The sequence below is a fragment of the Zonotrichia leucophrys genome, chromosome 4 (assembly GCF_028769735.1).
Source record: "Zonotrichia leucophrys gambelii isolate GWCS_2022_RI chromosome 4, RI_Zleu_2.0, whole genome shotgun sequence".
Taxonomy (NCBI): Eukaryota; Metazoa; Chordata; class Aves; order Passeriformes; family Passerellidae; genus Zonotrichia; species Zonotrichia leucophrys.
Window position 1 is genome coordinate 25952340 of NC_088173.1, and position 20141 is coordinate 25972480.

Below are 20141 nucleotides of genomic sequence, written 5' to 3' on the forward strand. Positions count from 1 at the left end.
CTTTGTGCTTAATAGCTGTTGAAAAGCAGAATTATGATAGTGCAGAAAATATAAGACACTATATAAAATACTATCTCACACAGCAAGATTCAGGTGGTTAAAAATACAGGAAATCTCTCGAGTGGGCACCAATGATGGTTTTGGCATTAAAGTGGGGTATTCAGTAAGAATAAGGAAGATATCTGTACAGGGAGACAGAGTCCCGTGCATGACATGTCACTGATGAGGCCACAGAATCCAAAACTCAGCCTTCAGTGGCAGCAGGGTTTTCCTTCAAATTCATCCACAGTTTCTCCTGCATTAGGAAAAAAAGAAGGAAAGCTGGAAGAGATTGGATGCCCTGAAACAAGAGAAGCTTTGGAAATGGTTTTTGGTCCTTCCAGGAACATTTGAGTATAGCTTAGACTATCCCTTGGAGCCATGCAGAAACTGCCCCTCAGTAGGATGGCAGGTTTTGCTTCAGGAAGGAGCCTGGCCATCCTACCTGGATGCACAGGACACAGCTCTTTTGCATGCTCTGGACACTTTTCATTCTTCTGAGATGCAAAAAGTTCCAAAACCTCTTTTGTGACCAGATACTTTGTACATTCCCTAGTGGATCACTCATCCTGGGCTGACTTGCTTATCTAACAAATTCTTCAGCAACTACAGCAGACATTTCCAGCCCAAGTGATTGGTAGCATGGACCTTTTGGGTTAAATCTACCAACTGAGAGCCTAAGCAGAGTCACTGCTGAGCAGAACCCCCCCTTCTGTACTGTCAGGCTGGCTGGTGGAACTGCCAGGGCCCAAGTGAAATGCAGGCAGACAGCATTTCAGACTGTGCTGCCCAGCAGCGCTGCCGTGCAGCACGGGGCCTCTCCAGAGCAGGACTTACCTCAGGTAACCTGCAGTGCTCAGGGAGCACACAGGGCTCAGCAGGAGAGCCAAGTGGTCACGCAAAGTGTCACTGTCCCCTTCTGCACACAGCGTGCCCCTGAACCAGAGGGACAAACAGCTCCACCTGGCAGACGAGCACACAGACTCTGTGCATCTGTGCTGCACCTCTACACAATCTGAAATGAAAAGTTACATCTGAAATAGTCCCAGATATTATGAAACCTCTTTATTTTTGCCACCTGTCGTATTTTGTCAAAATTAGCAAGAGCTAAAGTGGGAAAAACATGTAAGAAAGAAGGCACTGAGCCTATATTTAATAATGGTACCTGAAAGGAGGGCTAAGGCAATACCCACATCATTGCACCGTTTGGCATCACCTGTCAGCTCTTCGCAGCATGATGGACTTGGGAAGGATGCTGAGCACAGTTAGGAAGAAAATGAGAAGGCAGAGCTTTGACAGTTCTTCTCTGACTAAAAGAGAGAGCATTTGAAATAAAATTGTAATCATTGTAAATGATACTCGTTGACCTTTTTAAACACTCCGGATAAAGGGAAAACACACAGAGGGCTTTTTTTTTCTTAGGCACTCTACTTGTGGGGTACATCCCACTCATTTTAGTGAAAACCCAACATTCTAACCAGACCTTGGGGGAAGTCTGCAGAACTGAAGAACTGACAGAAGTCAGTAGCTGGGTAACACACGAGTTTATTTCTCGATAAAGAACTGACCTTGAATCTTGAAACAAGTCACTCATCTCTTACACCAGCGCTCCTCTCCTGCCCACAGCAAAAGAGAGCAAGAAGCACACGCGTGTGCCTGCGCGCTTCTGCCACTGAGACGGCAAGAAAGGGCAGGATGCTTAAGTTCATGCACATTTTTATTGAGTAGTAATATAAAATGCTTCTTTCATTGTTACAAGTGCATGCTTTGATTGCCAACATTTCGAAGTCAAATTACAAAGGCAAGGCTGTAGGCTGTAGTGAATTACTTGGGCACTTATACAATTGTTAAAAAATATCAATGGACTGTTTGTTTTGTTGCCTTTTCTTTTTTAGAATGAACCAGTTGAAACCCGTAACTGATATACAAAGGGAAAAAAGTGAAAAAATTACACATTTTGTGGCACATGACAAAACAGAACAAAATGACTAAACCATTATGACATTAACAGTTATCATGCATTTAGAATTTCACATGTAACTACAAACTTATTTAAATTTCACAAGGTTTGCTAAACATGCTACCCATCTATATGTGCACTGACAAGCTTATGTTAAAAACTTTAAGAATACTCTCCCCCCTTAGATTTTTCAAAGCTTTTTTGATTACAAAATTTCAAAGGCATTAAGCATTTTCTTTTTAGAGAATATAAAGTACGCCAGTATACATACATTTCCAGTATAAGTCAGACCACTAAGCGCATTACAGTCCCATACAGGCCTATACAGCCATTTTTTTCTTAAAAAACATGCATAGGCAGATTTTTACAGAATATAGATGCTTTTCACTGCACTTAATATGGTGTCTTGTTCACTATACTTAAAAATGCACCACTCATAAATATTTAAATTTAGCAAGCCACAACCAAGACTTGTTTTACCAAAAAAACCCCAGAAAACCTCCCAAACCAAACCCCCCTAAATATAAACAGCAAAAAAAGATAAATGTTATTATTCCAGTTTTTTTTAACAAAGAAAAAGATAATTGCTGCCAAATTAGTAAGGTAAGTGTTATATTTAAAGAAGGGCATTGAAGCACACTAAAGAAACCTGAGGTAAGCATAATCTGTACAAAATTAAACTGTCGCTCTCGCTCGCTCTCTCACTCTCTCTCTCTCTCTTTTTTTTGGCATTTTAAACAAATTTCCAACTTTTTTTTTTCTTTTTTTCTCTATATTTTTAAAGAGTGCCTAATTTATTTCATAGCCATTGTCTGACAAGAGTAGCAAAACATTATCAATAAATAGTCCTTATTTAGTTTGTACATTTTGTTAAAAATGTTTCAATGTTGTAGATGTTGAGTGCTGCAACTGTAAACGTACAATAGTTAGTAAGAAATTAAACAAAGTTTTCATGTCCAGTAACATAATAAAAGGCCTTTCAGTAACATAGCTAGACGTTCCCAATGCAGTAGGAAAACATGTTCATTCCCCTAACTTTGCAATATATACCAGCATGAGCTTTCATTTTTCTACAAGCATTTAAAGGCATATCCAAAGGAGGTGTGTCTCCCCCACCCGCCCTCCCACCAAATTAAAGTTGACGATCTCTTTGTTGATGATTTTTGTAAACTGAATCCAACACCTGGCCCCCAGAGCAAACAAGCTATTATCAGAGGCAAGAACACCCCAGTGCTGACGTGCAGCAACCCCATCGCGCCCTGCAGCTCACCCCCCTCCCGGACAGTGGTCACTGGATATTGCTGCTATTACTGCCGTTGCTGTCCGTGCCATTAGTCTCTGTGGAGATTGCCTTGTTGATGGAGTTAAGGTTGGCATCGGATGGCACGTCTCTGCGTGGAGGCATTCGCTCATTAATTCGATCTAAGCCTTTGGCCTCTTCGAAGCTAGTGATCTTATGCTGGGGTGAAAATCCTTTGATAGCTAAATAAAGGATTATTGAAAAATAAAATTAGCAAGTTAAAACTCTCAGCAGCTTTATCCCCAGTTTAGCAACAAGTGCAGGAGTCCTTCTTTGGGAAGGCAGCAAAGAGAAGATCTGACACCACCACCAACTCCTTACCACGCTCAGAAAGAGCTGGGTCTCACCACCACCGTCCCTTCCAACACAACTATTGTTTTCAACACGATCGACTCCCAGTATTTTGTTGTCCACTGGGGCTCTGCTTAGAACACCAAGACGCTGACAGGAAACCACGGTTTGCACTTGGAACCATGCTGAGGGCACAGCTGTGAGCTGGTGAGTTGGCATTTGCTGTCACCACTTACAGCCTTATGGACACTGTGCCTTGTCCTAGTGCTCTTCCATCAGGCAAAACTCTCACCTGACTGCCAAAGATCATGCAAAAAGTGCTGGCTACTTCCAGATGGTGATGACATGGTGAGGCCACTTTGTGGGATATACATGAAAGCTAGGGAAGACCTGCAGTGACCCTACAACAAGCTGCCTTCTGTTCTCAACACAGGTGAGCTGCTTGTTGATTGCCTGGGGCAATTATTCTCCCTGATACAACCCTGGACTCATAGAAAGCAGCTTGATTCAAATGGCAGAAGCACTGTGCAACATGGATCAGGGATATTGTCATTTTGGAACAGCTATACAGTTTAGCTCAGGAAATGCACTGACAAAAGACTGAAGTTCCAACTGAGGATTTATGATCTGCCCTTTAGCAGTGACATTGGTGAGGCCATACCAACCTCAGAAGGAAGCCACAGGCCAAGGAATGTAGTCACAGACTGCGAATTTTTATTTTATTCTCTCTCTAATTGAAGTGTTCCAGATCTTTAGATTTAAAGCAAAAGAGAAAAAAAGCACTGGATGCAAACAGCAGGTCACAGCCCCATAGATCAGCCTTCTGTGTCTTTTTTCTCTTATCTGTACCAAATCAGTGCACTGCACTTCCAGAACTGGAATTTCTGCTAGGCCTCTATCATAACATGCCACAGAGCAGAAATGGTGCTTTAGTACCAGGAAACTGCAAACTCCCTGGGGAGAAAATTGTAGGGGAGTTTCAGAGATCCAATTCAGTATTCCTTCTCCCCTTTTCTCTTCTCCTTACCCCCAGATACTCTCCTATGCAGTCCCAGTTCTGGACAAGCTGGTAACTTTGTTAAAAAAAAAAAAAGCCTAACACAGCCAAAACCCCAGAACATCCCTGGTACCAAGCTACCACTCCTTGTATTTAGTGGGGAGCAAGAAAAGGCAATTTTCATGCTGGTCGCACCAACCTTTCCTGTGAAAAATGATAGATCCTGCTTGCCTCAGGATTTAGTTCTTTAGCCAGTTTCACAAATGTTTCATTGGAACTTTGTGAAGTGCATGGTTTTTAACATGTATTATACTTCAACTCAGGAAAACAACAACATAATGGTGACTAGTCAAGTGAGCAGGGACGGAGCAGTGGAAACAGAACAGGTTGTACAGTGAGTTTTCTTAGGGTTTGCCTTTTGGGTTGGCTTTTTTTTTTTATTTACCTTCTACCACAAAATGAAGAAGTCTAACAAGCACCCATGCTAATCCCTTAAAGCAATAGTTTAATGGATGGCTGCATTGAAGCTGAAGCAGTTGCCATGTCCTGGAGCTTGCCAGCAGCACAGCCCAGTTGGTGTCACTGGGCCCTGAAGGAGAACTGGTGAAACTTCTCCTCCATCAGAAGCTTCACCTGTGTGGAGCAGTAGTTGTGACTAGGGTGACAGTGTCTAACTAGCAAGGATGGCAAATCAAGAATGAACTTGAGGGGTGCATGTTGCTGGCATGGGGGCATGTTAAGGGATTGTATTTCCAGTATACACATTATTGTCTGTAACACTAAGGAAGGTGCTCTGCTGTAGTTGCTGGTCAGACAACGAATATTAGCAGGTTACATTGAGAGTCTACTAAAACACAACACATAGTCACAGAAAATCACAGAAAACAGCCAAACTGTCAACAAGAATGCACACTGCAGATTAGAGATTGCTGATAGGAATAGATAATTCCAACATAAATAGCAGCTTACTCACTGCTATTTAGAAAGCAGTTGTATTTTCTCTTACTTGTTTGTTCTGTAATTTTAATCACTGCTTTAAAAAATTCAAAAACAAATTCAACTGGCCAAAAGGGCACATCTTACCAAAGGACAACAATCACCAGACTTTTTTTAAAAATTAGTTAAAAAAAATACCCACAGAAAATTTGAGAGGGGCAAGAACAAAATACAACTGAAGAATTTTGTTTTAAAGGGGAATTCTGAAAATTCTTCTTCCAAAACTTTATAATACTGAACAAATATTGTACATCTACATTGCAATACATGGTTACTTAGATTTTACCTTAAGTGTTCAAAATTGTTAAGGGTTAAATTAGAGGTCTGTCAACAAAACACCAGTTTTCAATACTGAGCATTCAGAAATCTTCTAAGGCAGCCAGTCACTTTATATGCAGCTAAAATGGTGCCTGTGTTAATGGTTGCTCTAACGTAAAAATCCAGGGTGTAAACTGCCACTACCAAAAGAAGCAGACATCTTGCAGACAAATGTCTCGTGTTGTTTTACTTTTAAAGGGAAACAGAAACATGCTGTACTATAACAAAAGACCAATAATTTTTTTTCATTAGTGACCTAAAAGAAAGGAAACAAACTGAAGCATAAATTAAAAAAGCGGAAAAGAAACAACAACAAAAAGAGAGAATATATAAAAAGCTATGTGTTTTCTTTGACCACAAATTGCTGAGGATAGTTTGAGCCAGCCTCTAGCACACAGATTTTGAGCTATGTGTCACAAAGCATTTATGAGTGCTGCCAAGTTATGTCCCGTGAAATCTGAGTTCCCTGATCTCCTCCTGTGGCATTACTCAGTGCTTAATTCAACATAAAGCAATTCCAATGTGTTTGTAACTTACAGAAAGAGAAAAACCTCAATAGCGGCAACAGAAAGAAAAACCAAAAAAACACTTTCCCCTTTAAAGCAATTACATTTTGGTTAATACCGAGCCACAATTGTTAGCCCAACACCCACACAATCTGTACAAGCTACAGCAAAATGAATACACCCAGCAGAGCCCTTATCTGTTGTGGCACCAACAGAAAGGGGACTGGCCAATTTACCTTCATCAGCCTCAATAGCCTCAACAGTAGCTGAAGAGAAGAAAGGGGTAGCAAAACGAATGAGAAAAAATGAGCAGAGGATTTCAACTCTAAGAACAAGTCAGTGAATAGCAAAGGAGCTACAACACTAATGTTACTGTAAGTGCTGGATTTTGGCAAAACAGACACACAGAAAAATGTTTAGACAAAAACAGTAATTTGCAGATTGAATTAAGCTAGAGTTTGTTTTAAAGCAGAAGTTTCACAAACTAAAAGTTTTTAAAGACACATTTAACAAGTTTACTTTTGACTCAAAAGAACTATAAAACGTAAATGTCTTCCATATTGCACATCTGACCTGAAAAGGTCATTATATAATTGTCCCAGCTCTCAGTAAGAGCAGTTTGACTTGCCCTGTCAAAAGAGAACAAAAAATGGCATAAAGCCATCGCACAAAATTCATACAACTTACAACATCAGCCCAAAAAGTACTGATGCAGTACAAGGCAAAGGAATTCCATATACAACTTAACAGAATTATTTTTTTCTCTCTCCTGACTAAAAGAAACATCCCCACAGCATGGGATCCTCAGAAAGCTTTGCCTTTGCTTGCAACCTTGCCCAGTCTGCTCCATCCATAAACTTTATTTTTGTCAACCCAGTCTCTGAAAAAGCACATTTTACTAATATTTTATTTAAATCAATGGATGCAGATGTAAGATTGACTGTTGGACCTCCAAAGTTGCAAAGCCAGGTCAGAGAGAGCAGAGCTTGTAACCGGGAGATTGCTGCAATGTTATGAATACCATGTTACCACTGTTATGAAATCATTAATGGTTCTTCAACATATACTTTCATTTGAGTTTTACCCATCAGCTTTGGTATGCATTTTTTTTTACAGTCAGAGATTTAGAAGCTGATGCAAATCATTAAATGCAATCCAATATAGCAAATATTTTAAAAGAAATTTTGATTTTCAAGAATTTCTGTGGTTTAGAGAATAGTTCAAGAAGTCAAGTTTTTAGGAAGTTGTCTCTTCTTTTTTATCTTGTTTTCCCCTATGTAAAACCCAAACTTTTTTTTTTTAAGTTAGGATATCAAATATGGATTAATATATGTTCTAAAATATCTATACTATTATCTTGCTGCATGAGGAAGTGAGAGGATTTAACCCTCATGCAACAAGGCAAACCTACGCCTCTCAAGCAGCAGAGCAAGAGAGATGGCCAAAAAACAAGGAACAAAACCAACGCAAAGTTGAAAGAAAAGCAAACATGAGAACTAGAATGAAAAATTAAAATGAATAACCAGATCCAAACCAGCACTGACACGTTAGAAAAAATGAGGACTAAAATGTATACTTCCACAACAGAACATACTACTCATATTTTCTGTTAATACATATGGCAATATGTGTGCTTAACAGAAACTATATGAACTTCAGAGTATTTGGTGAATGGGGTATTGTGTGTTAACTAATGCAGAAGCTTGTGTATAGTAATGTTTTACTGAGCCAGAATACTGCAGTATGAGGAGATTTTTCCTTTTAGCCATTGTAGCAAGAACATTTGGCAATTTTCTCAAATTTATTTCTATTCCTAATATTTTGCCAGGGCAACAATAGCAGTTTCCTTGGACCAAATTTTCTGACAAATGTAAAACAACTATGTGGAGAAAAGCCTAGGTGAAGACCAGAAACCCATTAAGAAAGGCCTCCTGTGAAATCATATTGCAGCATTTCCAAAGCAGAACGTTACTATGTCCATCACACACAAGTCATCAACAAGAAACAAGAGAAGGGAAAAAAGTGGAAAAGGAGGTTTACCACCATATACCTGAATCTTCCAGATAAAAGAGACAGTAAAGGGAAAAATACAGAGAAAGAATACTCCAGGAAGGAAAGAGGAAAACAAGAGGCTGAGACTGTGTCAAGGTTATAAAGCATCTCTATTTCTTACATCTACTGCCAGCAGAATCTCTATAAATGAGAAACTTTTATGCGTGCCTGCAATATACTCTACAGTAGTACACACAGGAAAAAAAAGGAGAGCTTCCAGTAATTAAACACTATGCACTCCTTATTCCATAAGGAAACAAAGGCAGTCCTACCATAGACTTACCAATTTCCTGTAACAAGAAGCACTTGGTATAAAACTGACAATCTGTATTGTGTTTGTGTATAAGGCAAACACTGTGTTTGTAAGAGCCTCCCTTCACTTGGGCTTAAATCACAGTGGAATTGTTCTCATGTTGTCGCCTAGAATTTCTAGGAGAGAAAATCTAATTCTAGACCTATTTTCCACTTGTGTCTCTCTATAAGGAAGAACAAATCAGATAAAATAAGTTTAAGTGTCATTAGTTAAGCTGAACCTTCAGTACTCCATGTATCAAAGGCTGCTCTTTAAAAAAAAAACCCAAAAGATGCTCTGAACTGTGGAAAGAGTGCATGTCACATACAATCCTGAGCTACCATTCTGAACTGTTGATTTTCAGGGGCTCCCCCCTCCCTCTTTTTCTCTAAAAGTTGATGGTATGTATTAAGTCTTGAGATTTGGCCTTAGATGAACTGCTCACAAATGCTCCAACACAACAAACTGCCTGGTTTTTTCTGCCCTTTGCTGTTTTTTATTTTTTTTTCTGAGACAGCTGTGGTTACTTTTCTTAGGTTCTGCAGTTGAAAACCAATTGTTTTTGTACACAGGACAAGACACACAGGCCAGCAGGCTTACCGCTTTGCAGTGTTTGTTTTCCTCCAGAGAGCACACCACTGGGCAGCATTCCTGTTGGGGTCAAACCTTTCAGCGTCAGCACACTCTCACTCTCTTCTCTGCAAAGGTTAAAGAAAACAAGAAAAATAAAACCACCAAAAGTAAGTAAATGTCTTTGTTAAAAACACAATATATGTTTAGACATCTTAAGCTATTACGGCATGCCCTGCAATGATTTTGTCATCTCCAATCTCCATGCCAAGATAGACTGAATTTGGTGATGACATCAGCACCAGTGAAATCCCATTCACTTCTGTGTACATTTGTTAAACCTTTGCATCACACCATATGCAGCTCCTACTGCAGTTAACACTATAACCTGTGCCTATGGAACAATACATCTCTCAACTCAAATCTGACAGGAGAAGGACTAGAAATTGCCAACAATGCATCTAGGCATTTTACACTGTGTGGTCCAAAATCAACCTAAACTGTTAGTTTGCTCTTGTCTGAACTAGCAGGCAGGTGCATTATTTATTGATGACCACCAGCCACTCAAGGAAAGGCAGCTAAAAGCTCATTAAAATTAATAAGCACTTCCATCCTTGCTAGTACTGTCCTTAATAATTTTGTATGCTAAAAATAATATGGATTAAACAAAATTATTTTATGAAACTGAAATATGCTTTGCTAGTCTCCAAATACATAGTTTTTAAATATATGGCTAGAGGAATACACCAGCTCTATCCAGAGAAGCCTTTAATAAAGCTTTCTACAAGGACTATGATGCTGCCTGTGATGACATACTTTTTCAGCAGCAAAACTGACCCCAATTCCTTAAGAGAAACCTATTTTGAAGTGCTTTACTTTGAAGTATATAATGACATTAAGCTGGAGGAAGCAAATACAAAGACAGAATTTAGTTCCATATCCACTTGAGGATAATGTGGTTTTGTCTATAAAAACTGTCTCTCAGCAATTCTACTACTTACAATTTCCTTTGGACCTACATGCCCTGAATGACTCACATATATGAAACAACTCTTGTTTACCTACTACATATACTCTTCCAGTTCTATTTTTAGTTTGAAAATAATTCTGCTTGCACTCACTTTTCATTATGTAACAGTCAAAAGCAAATTGTGACCATTTTGTTTGCAAGTTTCCCAAGCAATTAAAACTAATGCAAGAGCAAAATATTTTCAGAATTAACACAGTATTTTTATCATCAACAGTTACACAGCAAAGCTTTTGCTTTCTCTCAATTATTCAGTATATTACATTTTTTTTTTGTTTTAAATTAAACTGCAATGGCACTTTTAGCTTTACCCTCCTGGGTTAAGTTTACTGACTGTATTTTTATTATCTTTAAACTGAATGTGTACAAGAAAGATGTGTGTCACAAATATCATGATGTTTTAGCCTTCAGTGTTCCTTCATTTCTATTTGATGTCATTTATTTCTATTTTAAAAAAAAGGATAATAAACTGATTAAGTATTTTATTTAACTCTCTCCAGTCTAAATATACCAAAAGAAAAGTGAGACTTGAGAAACAAAGCTGGAGAGACTAAATGGCAAGGAATCACGAAGTCTTCCATTTAGCTAAAGCCAATCTTTCTACAATATCTATTTTCATCAAAGCTCATTTATAACATTTGAAACTCAATACAACACTATTTTGATACCTAATTTTTTACACAAAAATGGCTGAAATTATTTCGGCTTTACATTCAAGTTATATCCTTGAGGAAAGGGACCACTCCAGCACAAAGAAGAGATGACTAAATTCTTTGCACATGGTCAGATTAGGTGCTAATGTTTCAGAAAGATTTCAAGAATAAGTGAAATAAACTTCATAAAACACCATGACTTGAACAGGAACTTCAAAGATTTCCAGAGCAGGTTGGTATATAGACAGATGATAGATGGTGGTGCTGCTGATTTCTTCCCAGGGTTACACACAATTACCTGACACTTGTGTCTTATGTGGATTATGCTGACAAGACAGAAAAAATATCCCAGGCTTTTCTACAGGAATAGTATTTGCAAGATTACCTTGTGAAAAAATTTTTACTGCCTAGCAGCCTGCCACCTAGCTGAGGAGAATAAGCCTTTCTCAGAAAAAAAGATAACTGGGATACATTTCCTGAGGTATCCCAGTGATGGCTGGGATGAAATGCCACTCATCCCCCTGGAAGACTTGTCACCAAAACCATGCATTGCAGGTACCCGCTTATTTGCTGACTATACTTTGGATCACAGTGAGGATGCGCTGTATTTGCTGGTTAAAGCTAAGGGAGAACAAATTACTCTTCATCTTCAGTATTTCCTGCAAAGCTTTCAAGGCCATCAATAATCAAGAGCTGTAAAAAGGCTGTGGTGGTTTTGCCTAGGGTAGACTTAAGATTTGAGACTTATGTGTGTCATTGTAGAGAGAGCACATGTAGGAATTATTCTATCCCTCTTCCATCCTTGAAACCATTGAAAAGCTTCTGCCCTACAGATCCCTTTGAAGAAGTCTGACACATGGCTGATGTCAATCATCTGTAAGTTGTACAACTCCAAATACATCAGCTGATCATGCAACTTCAGATTCTTCTGCTTATTAAAGTTCACAACTCTTGTGAACTAATCCTGTATTTTAAAAGGTGGTTCACAACAGAATACAGTAAATCCAGAAGCTGTGGTTCAAGGTTATGGGAGAAAGCCAAGTTTCCCAAACTTTGTTTGCTCAACTATCATTAGAGGAAAATAGTTGTGCTGTTTTATGCAGGTGGTAGCAGCCACCTCCAGGCTCTCTGCCAGACTTGGTACAGAGAAGCAGGTGGAAACATTTGATTGCTCCCCCATCTTGTTTAGGGAAAAGGCATGATGCCAACCTGGTTTTTTATGGGCACCACTTTGAAGTAGCTCATGCATCACCAGTAAGTCAGTTGTAATACTTAGGGATCCCCAGGTACAAAGCCTTCCATCTCAGCTTGCTATTTAAGGCTATGCTGCTGCAATCTGCAAGGTGTGGGTGAGCTGCTGTGCCCATGCAAAGCCCTGCAGAGAACCTGCCCACTGCTGGCATGCTGCATTCAAAGCAAGCAAGTTGGACATTTCCACTGAAATTAAATAGTGGATTCTTCAAGTAACTATTTTATTCATTCTTCTTACATCAATCATGAAATCATAACAGCAAACGTTTTAGAACTCCCATGATTTTTCACTAAGCATAATCCCATCAACTGACTCCTGCAGACCAACACACAGCTTCCTGAGGAAAAAAATGCTCGCTGAAAGGGAGGGAGAACTGTATTTTCTATATTTAGGCTTCAGCACAGTACAGCATGTTTTCTCTTCTGCTCAGAGACATCAAATGGAGAGTGCTAAACATTGGGTAGCAATTAGTTACTCATGTTCATGTGTTTGGGGGAGTGCAGCCCAAAGGAGCAAGTTGCTGTTGCCTGCACAACCATTTCCTGGATTTCTAGGTAAATGACCCTAATGTTTTCATCTTTAGTCATCATTACTCGTGGCTGTAGCAACATCTGCGGGTGACGAAGTGTGACAGCTGACTTCTTTTTTAATGAGAGGGAATGTGTAACATACCCTTTCCCCACATTTAACACTTGCCTCACAGGGGCTAGAAGTTAATTAGTACACCTGGTCAGTAAAAGTTTTTAAAAATGGTAATTGGAATTTTTTTTGCTGATGTCTTTTGTTTGTTTCATATTCAGCAGAAGCCCTGAGGAAGACCATTCAGAGCCAAAATAAATAGCACCACTGTATAAATAAAACAATCTCTGAAAGGCTGCAGTAGAACTCAGTTGAGTGGTATACTAAAATAGCAGATTTGCTGTTTGATTAACTGTTGAGTGCTCCAAGTAACCATTCAAAGATATCATTCAACACTTAAAAAAAAAAACTAACCCAGCATAGAGCCTTACCTTAACACTGAGAAAACTCTAGCCATTTTTCCTATTGCTCGTATCTTGTTCCTTATAACCTCCTTTCGAGCAGCAGCTGTTGCACCTATGGAAAAGATATTAAAAACTCTTATAGGGATTTATAAACAATTTATCACTAAATACTTTCAACACTAAATACAAGAAATGTCATATTAATGCTACAGTTTGCCAAAATAAGCCACATTTGCAATTACAACTGAAAACAATTTTTCTCATTCTTAGTTAAAAATTATTTAAAGATAATAAAACCTAAGAGCAGAGTCCTGGAAAAGAGCATGAAATTATAGGGATTGTGTAGGCTGGCAGAGGCAAAGAGAGTTCTACAGAGCAATTTCCTTCTAATCACTGCTATGGACTGCTCAAAATTACAATTGCTTTGAAATTTGTGAACTCATGCAATACTCTGCCTTTTAAAAAAGCTATAGCGCAACACAGACTACAGTTTGGCTGAGTTTCAGGTGTACTTGTTACTTGGTATCATCAAAATCTGTACATGCAAGAGAGAACCACCTGAATGGAAATAAGCAAATGGGACTTATTACAAAGGATCCTCCACATCCCCAAGAAAATGTTCTGTTATACTCAGAAAGCCAGTTTCATTAATTATCACAATCAGAACCACATACATCATTAAGATTTCTCCTAAAAGTTTCTGAAGGACAGCTAACCTTGACTTGTGTGGATGCTGCCTGACAACTCCTGCCTGTTCAGACACCACTATACATCACTGCAACGCTTCCTTCTCTGTTACTCCAGAATTGAAGGGCAAAAACGAATGTTTTTGAAAAAATGTTTTCAAATCCTAACAAATTGATCCATTTTGTAGAGCCCATCAGGGAAGCTAAATCAGCAGAAAGGAGTAAAAATGAGGAGGACAACATTAGTGAAGAATATGCTTGGATGAAACAAGTGGCGATGGAATCAGAACTGGCTTCAGCGTGCAACAATCCAACACCTCCCAACACCTCACACCAGCTTTCCTGCCCTGAAAAACTGTTATGACAGGAGCTCAAGGTCATGGAATTCATTAACTCAATGGACTTTTTTAGGGATAGCCCATAGACTAAGGGGAATGATATCTCTGTGTTTATCTACCAAAACCAGGAACGGTGATGGTGTACTGGAAAATGTGGGACCTGCCATGATATACCAGGCTACTGTCCTGGTTTTAGGTGGAATAAAGTTAGCTTTCTCCTTAAAAGATACTCAGAGTGATGGCTTTCAAATCTCCCACACATAAAGATAAAAATACAGAGCAAATATTAAAACATATAAAGATAAAAAGAGATATGAACACTTGGGCATAAATGTCTAATTCTAGACAATAAAGAGTGGGAGAAACAGCTATAATTCACCTGTAACTGAATTAATGTAATATACTTTAAACAGCTTAATGAAAAGTTTTAATAAAACAGCACTGATTCAGCTGGCTTCTCCAGGAACAGAAAGTGGTACCTTCCTGCCCCAGTACTATGATCTCACAGAACTCTCAAGACAGACAAGACATGGTTTTCAGCCCTTCCTATTCCAAAAACACTTGAGCATATTTTTCTTCCTTTCTTACCCCTACGCATCCCAATCCCTACTTGCGTATTACAAGTTCACACTGTTCTGGTGTATCTTATAAGGATATTCAAAAAATTGAACAGCAACTAAGACTGTTGGATATTTGAGAACTGAAAACTGGAACTGCAATTTATGACTGAAGTGAAATATAATGTCCTACACTTAAATACAAAATAAGAATTGAAAAAACCCCTTCCTTAATCATAAAACAAAACAGGCTCAAAGGGGGTATTTTGTATCTCACTGATACATATAAAGGTTACTAAAAAAATATACTTAAAGAGTTTGGTCTCCACTGAATTTCCTAATGTGTCACAAATATGTGAAAATGACATATGTTTAGTAAAAATTACGAATAATGTTATTTATCCTCTCTGGCTTTATTAACAAATGCACCTGATATTCACAATGTTTATTGCTCTGTTAGTTTTGACTGAATATCACTAACCTCACAGTATGTGGATTTCTTGACTATTTATACATAAATCTTAGACTCACATTCCAAGTGTGTCTAGTTTAATATTTTGAAATTCACTATTACTGCAAATCCTGATGAATTACTTGAGCTATACCTAAGCACACACCTATGCGAAAGTAAATGGGTCAAAACCTGAGAACTGGCTATAGGTAAAAGGGTTAATTTTAGCCCTTGCAAACATTGCCTGATATCCTCTTAAGATTCTACCTTCTTTTCTTAGAACCATACACTCATTTAAGCTCAAAAATATCTTGAAAAGATATTCCAATATCTAAACAAACCCTTTTTGAATGAAGGAACTTAAAAAAAAAAACTAAGTTGAAGTGCAAAAATTATTTAGGGGGTAATATAAAAGCTTTGAATCTTACTTCAGTGATTTAATAAGTTCCATTGGATTTTAGACTGGTATCAAACCCAGAATCGGCAAGCTGGATATGAAGAATTAATATAAAAGGTAATTCAAATGTTCAGGTTAAGAAGCACAACAACGAAAAAAAAGACTATAAATGCTGACAATACTCTGAGACATAGGATTGAACAGATTTAAAACAGTGCTGAGTAAAAAAGTCAACCCCAAATCTCTCACTGGTATCCTCATATATTTTATGTAGTTAAGCATTAGGAAAATTAATAAAACTTGAGCCTTCCAACTTATTGAATACCTTTCTTCTGTGCATAAATTGGATCTTCTTATGAATTCCAAAGAGGGGAAAAGAAAAAGATCAGTGATGTTTGTAGAGTGAAAATAAAAAATAATACAGAACATTTGACAACATCAATGGAAGTGTAATGTTTAAGTAAAGTCTGAAAAACAGAAAAGAAACAAATTAAGCAGAGAACATCCAAAAGGAAAGAAACAGATTGAAAATGAGAGGAGAAAAAGAAAAAAAAAAAAGAAACCTTTTCAGCTTAAAGCCTTGTTAGTAGGTTTTGCAGGGAATCAACATGCAGGCAGGAGACCAGCAGCAGTGTCACCACCTCTCCAACACTTTCTCTCTCCAAGACTTTCTCCTGCTTTGATAAAGCTAATCACTCCTCAAAACCAGCCCCACCCTGGCCATATGGGCTGTGCCTGTGTGACGATGCCTCTTCTGTTAAAAGGGTCAAAGTGACTGCTCCGGGTCTCTCACAGAGCAGTGTCCTGTCCCAGTCATGTCTGCCTCTCCCAGAGCATCAGTGCCACCCGCTGCTCGCCTGCCCTTGTCCAACTGCTCCAGCAGCTCTCAGGCAGCAAATGCAAATGCCACCACCATGCAAGGCACTGCATTTTAAAATCAGCTCTTTGAGGGCAAGACAAGTGCGGCTCTTGGTGCCCAGGCACAACTGCGCCATGCTCTGGGGACACTGGGCACCTAGTGCAAGCTGCTAGGTTGGTCCAGAGGCAGAGCACACCGATGTGCCATGATGCACCTCACAGGAAAATGCTTTGGGCATGGAAGCAACCACATCTGACCAAATCACAGAGTGAATACTAAATACAAAGATCACATTAAAATGCCACTCTGCCACCAACTCACAGAAATTAAGTATGCACTGCAGCCCAGCCTTACCGGTTTGGAGGAGAACAAATGCAAACCACTGGGAAAACCCCTCAGTTTCTCTCCCAGCTAAAAATCAACTCATTGGCAAGCTAAGACACTCTCATCAGGCAGTACCACGAAGATCTGTATCAAGATATTGGTAAGTAACAGACCTAAAGACAAGACTCTTGCTTTTGCTCTCTCAGTCTCTGTTAGTCGCTGCTGAGCTGGCTCCAGGCAGAGTTTACTGCAGTGAGATGTGGCAAATGTCACACACTACTGTTCACAGCAGAACCAGGTTATGACTGGCAGGAGATCTTTGACTTGGGAATTCTCTTTAGGTTGGAACTACAGCACTGTATTGGGAAGCTGTTTTCCAACAAAGGAATAAATGCAGTAGCTAATGGCTCTGACAGCGGCTTTTCTGTGGGAAGGCTGAGAGCTACATTGTTGAGGGCAATACAAAAAAAAATTGTAGATAATTTAGGAGTGTCTTCACGCCAAATCATGGTAAGGATGCATACAAAGCAAGCAGTGCATTTGTGTCAAATTGTTTATTGCATTATTGTACCCTTTTAATTAGCAGTTTAGTTTATTCAATCAAATGCATGAGGCCAGAGATGTTGCTAATTAAAACAAAACAGAACTCTGACTGTATGCTTGCTAGGTAGAGGTATTTGCAGCTCCTGTTGCTAAGTGATATGTTTGATGCACAAACATACAGCACATGAGCTAACATTTGCCCAAGAGATTTTTTTCTGGATCAGATTATACTGCAACCACCACAGCAAACAGGAAAGAGAAAGTACAGCAAGAGGAAACTATCAGAGATAAGGAAACTTGACCTATCATGTTCTCTCATTTTTAAAGTGAATAAAACCAAAAGGCCAATACAGGCCAGTAGGGACATATGGGATAAAGGGCATTACGATATTTAGGCTTTTTTCACAGTAAGCTTACACAGAAACTGCCTACAACAAATTGATCAGATCACCATTATGTGTTTCCTTAGGGGGGAAAAAAACAGTGAGGAGGCAGGGGAAAAAAAAAAAAAAGGAACACATGCTGTTGAGCATCCTGCTCATGGCTAGATGCAACATACATGACTCAGAACTAAAAATAATAATAAATAAAAAAGGGCTCACAAGAACACCATGCAGTGAAGTCAGGCAATACTGACGGGGCATTGTTTTGAAGGAAGGAATGAGAGGGTAAGACAGAAGGCAAGAAAATGTACAAGAAGGTAACGAATGATCAGTGCAAACCATAGTCATGGACCATTCTCACTACATGTGGGAACCCAGGTCAGGGCATGTTCAAACTGCAAGGAGAGAAAGGAAATCAGCAGCGAGCCCTGAAAACTATTGATGATCTAAAAATAGCAATGGTTTTTAAGAATAATTCCATAAAACAAAATGCATCTGCTGTTGCAGATATCAGGTGTATCAGGTGTTTCCTACTATGGGAAATACTGCTAAAAAAAAAAATCAGCCGTTAAACAGGACTAGTCCTCCAAGGAAGCTGGACAGAAATTACTGAGGAAGAACAGTGGAAATATTGAGCCACTATAAGACTGTCAGCAGACAGTCCTTACAGAAACAGCTTTGATTAAGCTGGTAATCATTCTGGTCTGTTTCACGGAGAACACAAATGAAAGACATCTTGTACTTCTCTTCCCCAAAAGGCAAGGCTTAAAAAAAAAAAATAAACCAAAACAAAAAAAAAAAAAAGAGGGAACTCAACTTGAGAGAAAGAGAATTTTTGTTTGCTGTACAGATAAGAAATCAGAACCCACTAAGAAATCACTGCAGATATCAGCTTCCATTTAAACTTAAATCAACCTCAAATTTACTTCTATGTCAGAATCCTTCAATCTCTTCCATGTGCACGATCCCCATGAGCCTAACATGTCCATTGGGCTGTAGGTAAAAGTGAGAGCCCACAGCAAGCTGCAGCACCAGTGCCACAGAGCTCATTTTACAGCTCCAAGGGGATTGATTACCTGGGAAAGCAGACACAAACATATGCCAGCTCTGGTTTTTAGCTACACATGCTAAAGACAACTACATTTCTAGTATCTTCCTTACCATAATGTTTTACATAGATAAATCATTCGTACGAAAAAACCTGAGAGCAGATTTAGGTAACTGTATTAGTTAGTAGCACAGCAGTACGAATGGTTTAGTTATTCCTCAGCTGGAAGGAAACTTTACTGCTGTTAGATATTGTTACACAGCACACACACATGCGAGCCCAGAGCATTCCAGCCTGTCTCCCTGCTCAGACACCTGCAATGCTGCAAACTCCAGGTGTGGAGCAGTGCCATGGCAAAACTCCCAGAGAGGTGGGATGGGGGTTCACTTGCCTCTCAGAAAAAACACAGTAAATACAGAGACCTCCTTCAGCTGGAGAGGGGTGCTGCTCAAGACCCCCAACACCTCCCTATTTCTGATTCTGCTTTTGAAAACATGCTCCTGTGAACTGTAACTTGGGGATAGGAATGGTGACACTCCCAAGTTTTAGAAAAAGAGCACATAGGCATTGGCCTGTCCATGCCCAATGGAAGCTTACAGTAACTCTTTAAAAGGAAGTATTAAGCCAAGGCTGAATTAATTTAGAAATCTGTCCCATAAAGCCTTTGCTGTGGCATTGCAATCAAAGGGATTTCAGCCTGTGCTTAAGAGCTTTCTTGAGCCAAGGATTTTAAGCACATGGTTTGTTGCTACTGTATTTAACTTGACACAGTTTTTACTCATCGTATGCCTCCACACAATTTCACATACTACTTTAATTACACAGTAGTGACTTATTTAAATTTCATGAGGAAAAAAAATTGAGCACAATATTCAAACAGGTGTTTTCTTCTCTTCACTGATTACCAGTTTCAATAATTCAGTCTTTATCCCAAGTCCTGCAAGATAATTGTTCATGTCCACACTCTGTGGCCGATGCAGAACGGGGAATTCCATCTGGTTTTTCAGAATAAAATCAAAGTACTATCATCTATACCAGTCTTTTCCATCACAAAGGAAACATTTTGCAAAACCTGTGACCTAGCTTCATAGATTAAAAATAAATACTTTGAAAGAGAATCTTAATTATTAATTACAACTTCATTAAACATTTGTCTTACTTGAAAGTTCTCCATTTGCCTAGTTCATTCATTCTGCCTAAAAACATCCTGACAATATTCAGTAGTGTTAGGTTTTTCCAGGTTCTTCTTTTTAAAATTATTTCTTAGTATTTCTGTCCTTTTCATATATTATTTTTGTTAGACAGATTATCTATGATTA

The 20141-nt window shown here is 38.9% G+C and overlaps 1 protein-coding gene across 2 annotated transcripts in view; it reads right to left on the bottom strand.

Moving 5' to 3' along the window:
* Positions 1-1743: 1743 nt before the first annotated feature.
* Positions 1744-20141, bottom strand: part of PPP3CA (protein phosphatase 3 catalytic subunit alpha) — a 172132-nt gene continuing 153734 nt past the window's right edge. The window contains exons 11-14 of one of the 2 annotated variants that reach the window (XM_064710885.1): positions 13264-13348; positions 9352-9449; positions 6644-6673; positions 1744-3481 (exon numbers count right to left, since the gene is read on the bottom strand). In XM_064710885.1, coding sequence (XP_064566955.1) covers positions 3288-3481; positions 6644-6673; positions 9352-9449; positions 13264-13348 — 407 coding nt within the window. In that variant the 3' untranslated portion in view covers positions 1744-3287. The remainder of the gene's footprint in view (positions 3482-6643; positions 6674-9351; positions 9450-13263; positions 13349-20141) is intronic. The other variant, XM_064710886.1, reaches the window with a different exon arrangement.